This window comes from Protomyctophum bolini (genome assembly GCF_963924005.1).
Source record: "Protomyctophum bolini genome assembly, chromosome: 12".
Taxonomy (NCBI): Eukaryota; Metazoa; Chordata; class Actinopteri; order Myctophiformes; family Myctophidae; genus Protomyctophum; species Protomyctophum bolini.
In genome coordinates this window covers 2021878-2029390 of record NC_137873.1, presented here as the reverse complement: position 1 = coordinate 2029390, position 7513 = coordinate 2021878, and the positions used below count along the sequence as shown (strand labels likewise).

The window sequence follows — 7513 nt, the reverse complement described above, 5'->3', positions numbered from 1 at the left end:
AACGCCAACTTTTAACCAAACGTGGAAGAAACACTGCACGGCTGCACGCAAATAAAGAGTGCACTCGCGCACACACTTGACGGATTATTATCGATCAAAACAATCCTTAGCGTCGCTTACAAAAGCATGTGTTGCACACAGTTGCACAGCATGAATGATAAGTAATCACCGACCTGGCTGGATAAATATCAGTGGTCCATATCCATTGTGTGACCTGCTTAACGAGCAACGGTAGGCAGCCGAGTAAATTACCAGCTTAGTAAATTAATAGTCTACTGTAGCTGTGTGTCAGATGTTCTGTCTGAAGTAGTCAAAGCCAAGGAGAATGTTACAATTTAATTCACAATCGAGCATCTTGCCCTGTATCGAATATCCCATGATAGAACAGCAGGATAAAAAAAAACTGTGGCTTTTTGTGTCATGTTTTGACAGCGGCACTAAACATTTTGACACTTTGTCATAGTGATATTTATCCAGCCAGGTCGGTGATTAAACTGATTACGTATCATTCATGCTGTGCAACACATGTTTTTGTAAGCGACGCTAAGGATTGTTTTGATCGATAATAATCCGTCAGTGCACAGTGTTTCTCCCACGTTTGGTTAAAAGTTGGCGTTCGAACTTTACAAATAAGTTTAGTATTCAACGTGTCGGGGACGCTATCATACTGCGTTCACTCTGACGCTGTGTGCTGACTGCGAGGGAACAACAGACACACAGGACACAGCAGCACATGAGCACAGAGTGCTAAAAGGGGGAGGGCCGAGGGCGGTGGTGGAAGCAAGGGGAACAGATCTTCAAGCTAAAATGCATCGAGCCTCTACACGTTGTTAGCTTGTAGATCTGCTCTTTTTTGCGTACGACATTCTGCTGTGTATTGGCAGTGATGGCTGGCTGCCCGTCACTTCGCGATCGACGTGAAACGTTCCCGCGAGCTACCGGTAGCTCGCGAACCCCAGGTTGGTCACCCCTGCCCTAGATGAACTCACAGGTTGTGCGTGAGCGCCCTCTATCGCAACATATCCCTCTAACGCCCTCTATCGCAACATATCCCTCTAACGCCCTCTATCGCAATCCCCTGAAAACACGGATTGACGTCTATACTGTAGTTACGGTTTGGCCTGGACTGGACCGGCTGGACAAAGTTGTCCCAGATTTCCCAATGGTCAGCACGTCCCTGTGTAAAAATATACAGTGTATAATTGATCTTAATTATTCACCCCTCCCCATAACTGTCACAAAAAACTAAGCCGATGTGTCTCACCGTGAAATATTATCAGCTTGAACTGCTATGAATACTTAACTTGACAGCTGATGTTTTACTTGACAATCGGTGTGCCTTGGGCACAAAACATTTGGAACCCACTTCTGTAAACGGTGCATGCATGGTTCTCCATACCCAATGCCCGAGTCTTTAGAAGCAAAACAGAACAACGCCTTTCAAATATAGAGTGATGTCAAAGCGGTGAGACTGACCTTTCCTGAAGACTTGACTCCTCTGATGAGACAGAGAAACACGACCACCCATGAGACCGCGAGGCAGCCCAGGAGAGGAAGCCTCACCTCGCCAAAGTTACCGATGTCGTCTGAGATGTTCAGCACATAGTTTCTGACAAATTAAATTAAAAGGGAAAATGAGAAACATTTAATACATACATACATCAGTCAGTGTACAATGTCAAACTGTAATAAGGCACTTTAGAGCAGAGGTTCTCAAACTATGGGTCGACTCGGGAGTCGGGACCCCGAGTGGGGTCACAGGAAGATCAAGTTGGGGTTGCAACTGAAAAAAGAAACATGCATCCTTCCCATTACGTCTGTCTTATTTGTTTTTGAAAAGCTCAAGTTTTCTTTCTTTCTTTTTTTTAAGGTTCTGGCAAAAGATCTAGAATATGCTTCCATTTCCAAATGTGTTCAGAAACACTTTTCTGTAACACAATATCAGCAGGAATCACTGCATTCTTCTCACTCCAATTCAAGGCTACCAATGAATGATTTATAATATTAAAATATGCTTTATTTCAAAACCTATCCCCATAAAATGGGGCCGTGGTATAAAAACATTTGAGAATCCAGCCTGCCAATCAATCTGGCTGTCGAGATAGACACACCTGTAGGCTGGCGGATATAATGGTCGGCAGGGTGAGAGGCTAAAGCTAAGGGCTGGACACAAAATAGCCTTTATATTTCCAGTTTCACTTTGTTTTTCTGTTGTTGCTGCATGGTGAGAGCTGTCTGCTCTGAGTGTTTTGTGGTAGGCTACGACCAACAGTAGCCTGTTCAAATGACTTGATCACTAGTAAAGCTGAGTAACAATGGAGGAGTTGGTATTGAATCACTTGGGGCAAACGCTACAATAATAGAAGGAGAATTGTCCAGATATAGCCATGCACGGCTGCAGGCCATATTTCAAGGCTGGAGTGTGGCACACCGGACAGCAGCCATACCAAAACAATGGCTTACTTCAACAGACAGAGGGGAAGGAAACAAGTGGCCCTTTCTTCATGGTGTGCTGAGAGAACCACCCAGACCTCAGAACATACAAGCTGTGCATAATTGCATATACTTGTTAATGCCAGCACTGTGTTTGGATAACCTATCATGTACACATGAAGGAAGTGTGAGTGTGTTTACAGAACAGAAACGGTTATTCAAAGATTGAAGCCTAGAAGCCTCATATCTCCCTGAGGGGTCAATGTTTGTTTTTCTAATGCAGGAGGATTTTATTCCAAGTTGTTACATTTAAACTGTTCATCATGAGCATTTGTGGATATGCCAGTTGTCTTCTCAAGTCTTAATACTGATCTGATCTGAGCTCACTACTGTATATAAAATATATCACATGAAGGGCTCTATTCAAGTGCCTATCAAAACAATCACTTACTGCACTACTTCAACTGCAGAAAAAAAGGAGTCTGACTTTCTTTAAAAGTGAACTGCGAGAAATGCTAATCCTGGTTGTTACTCAAAAATGAGTGTTTTGAAAAATGAACCAAGAATGCACTAAGCAGTAGGCGTTCTGAAGCCCTTCTGCATGCTGATTAGCGCTTAGCCACGATTAGCCAAACAACCAACCATTCACCTCGTTTAATCCACATTGGTATTCACAAATCAATGACAAAATCACTAAAACATTTCCATTCACAGTATGGAACTCTGGAACTGGAACCTTTTCACCATGTCCAGCTGCCCATTAGAGCATCTGAGCTTCAACATAATAGGTCAACAATGAGCATGGAATCAACACGTATTTAAGCCTGGTGTCCCTATTTCGGGCAAGTCATTGCAGTCAAAGAAATTCCCCTCCAAAATTCAAAAGGTTTAAAAATGATCAGAAAATTGTCATTTCGTTTTACTCAATATATTGTTTTTAATGGGCATAGCTAGCAATTCAGAGCTGGAGCCAGGCTACCAAAAAATATGCATGTGACACTGCAGTATGACAAAGTAGTAAACTAGGGCCTGTGTGCATTTTATCAATGAAGCGATGAATCAGGCATTGCTCTGAAACTTCAACCACAGCGTTTCGAACACATCTCTTTACCTCCAGTACTCTTCGCTGGGGCTGGTCCTCTTGGTCTTGTTGACCACTTCTGTGACGCCCGCCGCCACCACGCTGGAGGTGGCGTTGGCCACGGACTTGGCTATGGACTTGACCAGGCTGGTGTTGAGGCTGCCGCTGGTCGAGTCCATCACTCCCACACAGGCGGGCGTGTTCCAGGGGTTGGAGCAGTAGGTCCACGGCAGCAGGTTGGTCATGGACGTGAAGAAGTAGTAGAAGCTGATGCAAATGACCACGTTGTAGTAAATGCCGATGTATGTCGACACCACCATCATGCCGTAGCCCACACCTGGAGTCGAACAGAGATAAGAGACGTTAGTAAGACAATATCATGGTCAAGATTATTTGGGGCGGGAACCCCTTTCGGTGTTAGCATTATGTTATGCTTTAGCTATTGAAAAATAGCAGATCTACAAGTGGTACAACTTGGTGGCGCGCTATGAACTTGTAGATCTGCCATTTTTGAAAAATCAAAGAACGACCGACAGCTTTTTCAGAAAACTGTCAGGATGAAGAAGACATTTTTAGAATCTGACCTCAGGTCAAAATGGGTTAAATAGCCATGTCACAGCATCACAGGGAATACATTTTAAGATTTAATTGGTGACATTCAAGGCAATAAATTGACTAGCACAAACATTGCGATTATACTACTACTGCCTCGGCTGCCAGTGAGGAGACACATAGTGCCTCCATCCTCTCATTCAACACCCCCCGCTGACTTTTTTCAGTAATAAGTGGGTCATTATTGAGAAATAAACCCTGCTTATTTCTCCCCATTGATGATCCCTTGGCATAGTTCCTTTCATTTTACTCTGTGGTCAATGTTCTGTTATTGTCTAAGCACTTTGTAACATTGTTAAGAAAAGTGCTGTTGACCCTGTCATCATGTACTGTACCATCTACAGTACTGTATTGCGGGATGGATATGTGACTGGGAGATTATGAATACACAAATTCAGTGAAACAGGCAAAACATGCAACCGTGACAGTTGCAGTAGGAGCTTTTTCATGTCCAACATGTGCAAAAGTGTTGCTTTCCATTGCACCTGGCAGACACACAATGCAGACACAATGCATTACTAAGGCACTTCAAGGGCACTTCAGCATTCTAGGACAACAGGTGTCTATGATTACCAGCACCAACACAACGGTTGCACAGCAACAATTCAACTCAGAGCGAGGAATAAGTGCTGCCACGTGACTGATGATGGAATGTGGACGTGACTGTGAGGACCAGGGCAATGTTGGCAAGTTCAAAACATGGCTGAAGATGTCTTGAACCCTGTGAGGCGTGCCTGAGAGAAGTGACGGCCAAGCTAGTGCCTGAGCAGAGTGGTCCGAAGCCCGCTTCTGCGGACTCAGCACTGTCCACTTAGCGTAATTATGTGTAAGTGTAAGTAAGTGTGTAAGTGGTAACTGAAAGGGTGTCCTGTCATTGGATGCCAATGGTATCTGAAATGACACGAGTTGGGAGCAAGAACGCAATCATTTCATTTGTAGCTCAGAAGGTCAGCCAACGTTTCTCAAGATGGCAAATGGAGCAAAAAAAGAGAACGCAACGATCAAATGAATCTGGTAAGTGTTTGGTTGGGTTAAAAAAGAGAATCTGCCAAAAGAAGATGGTGACAAAAGGTAGAAAAAGCCATGACATGAGTATCTGTTCATACCTCTATGTCAAGTCTGATCCGATGGCTTACACAGACAGCCCCCACTGAGGGTGGCAGTGGTTCAGGGGTAGAGTGGCCGGTGGAGCGGCCGCTTTGGAACTGCAACGTTCCCAATTAGATCCCGGGCTCCCCCAGAGTTAAAACTGTCGCATTTTCGCACATTCGTCACTGATGTGGAAGCTTACATTGACTTCAATTGGTTTAAAAAAAGGCTAATTATTCGCACGAATAAATCGCGTCGCTAATTTGCCAGTGTGTAAATGACCTTTAGTGTTGAAATGTCCTTGAGCAAGACTCTGAATTGCGCAGGCTGGTGCCTTGCATGGTTTCCTCCGCAATCGGTGTATGAATATGTGGGTGAATGTAATGCACAACCTATGTAAAGCGCTTTGGATAAAGGAGCTATATAAATGCACCATTTACCAGTTATGTACAGCGCATGTTAGCGAGCAGCTCCAAAATGTGGATAGTGGATAGTCCCAATGTATGGATGAATGGACCTAGTGCGTCGAAAACTCTCAAAACTAGTCTTTTACCTACGTATACGTCTCATAAACTGGCTCAATCAATCCCTTTTCAACTCTCCCTCACTAATGTCTCTATCAATCCGCCTCTATATGCTCCTGTCCTTGTCCTTCACACACACACACACACACACACACACACACACACACACACACACACACACACACACACACACACACACACACACACACACACACACACACACACACACACACACACACACACACACACACACACACACACACGCACACACACACACACACACACACACACACACACACACACACACGCACTAGAACTAATGTTAGCTATTATAGTATCTGTACTGTTGCAGCAGTGTAAGGAACAAATAGACACACAGACACACACTCACGAGTGGATGCACTGACCTTTGAACATCGGGCTGATCTTCCAGACTCCTAGACAGCCCTGGCTGGCAAACTGACCGAAGGACAGTTCCAGGAAGAACAGGGGGATCCCACAGAACACCAGCATGATGAAGTATGGCAGCATGAAGGCACCTGGACAACGCACGCACCAACACAAGCAAGTCAGTCACACTTCCAGGGACACAATCATTAGTGTTAATGCCATGTCCCCCAAAACCACTGACTGGTTCTCAAACTTCTTCAGTTCAAGGACCCCCAGTTAGGGCCACGGGACTCCAATAACTCTGAGAGTGTACACATTGAACCAAATTGTACACTCTCAGTCTGAGAGTTACCAGTTTAGCTGTGGACTCCCTGGAACACCCTCAAGGACCCCTGGGGGTCCCAGACCCCACTTTGAGAACCACACTGGCCCATACCAGCTGTAGGACAGTGGGGTGTGGGGACACCCAGGGGTCCTTGGGGGGGGGGGGGGGGGGGTTCCAGGCGTTCGCCAGTTACTATGGCATCACAATCATTTCCATATTTTATACATTGTCAGGTTGGCTATTACAGCAGACATCATAAACAAGCTCACAGCGAGTCACAGTTTTCAAATCTTGAAAGTGTATGAAAAATGGTGAATCATTTTGAAACGGTGGTTAAAAACCCTGCTAAAATGTACCCAGTACAATTAATTATCAGACCAGAACATCACAACCTGCTGATAAAAAGACAAACAAGAGCATACGTACACTTACTATATGTCCTTCAACGGGGGCTTCTGTGACCGCTAAACATACAAGACTAACCCAAATATTTGCAGTGAAAACATGTGAACATAAGATGGACTGATGCCAAGGAAAGGACTTGGAATATTGGCACGGTTAAGAGGTTACTTGACCGAATTAAACTATACAGACTTTAAATGGTGCTGGTGGATCTCCAAACACAGGACAATATGGGGTTTTGGTCTGCATTTACTTTCAGAATTAAATACATAATAAAGAACGTTTAGTAGTCAATCTAACTCTACAGCTGCCCTTTAAACCGAACACAAATCTAATTGCTTTTGGCAGGGATCAGTAATGCCATCTGAAGTATCACAAAATATATATTGATACCTTGGTCATACAATTCCTTTACATGTTTCAAAATTAAACATATCTAGAAAATTATAAAATATGAAGTAGCATATTTTATTCTTACAGTACTAATGTATTGTATATCGTCTCTGTCGGGTGGAAACCTCATATGTCCAAAACTGGCGAGAAAATAAAATATCTCTAGGTCTGAACGTTAACATTGAATACATCTCCCAATATCCAAATCCTGGGGTCCAAAGGAACATACCTCCTCCATTTCTGTAGCAGAGGTAGGGAAACCTC

General features: G+C 44.0%; 1 protein-coding gene across 1 annotated transcript in view; it reads right to left on the bottom strand.

Moving 5' to 3' along the window:
- Positions 1 to 3851, bottom strand: part of slc6a9 (solute carrier family 6 member 9) — a gene marked incomplete at its 3' end in the record, with an annotated part of 17746 nt that extends 13895 nt beyond the window's left edge. The window contains exons 1-2 of the mRNA XM_080777721.1: positions 3545 to 3851; positions 1477 to 1609 (exon numbers count right to left, since the gene is read on the bottom strand). Of these exons, the coding sequence (XP_080633847.1) occupies positions 1477 to 1609; positions 3545 to 3837 (426 nt within the window). The 5' untranslated portion in view covers positions 3838 to 3851. The remainder of the gene's footprint in view (positions 1 to 1476; positions 1610 to 3544) is intronic.
- Positions 3852 to 7513: the final 3662 nt, after the last annotated feature.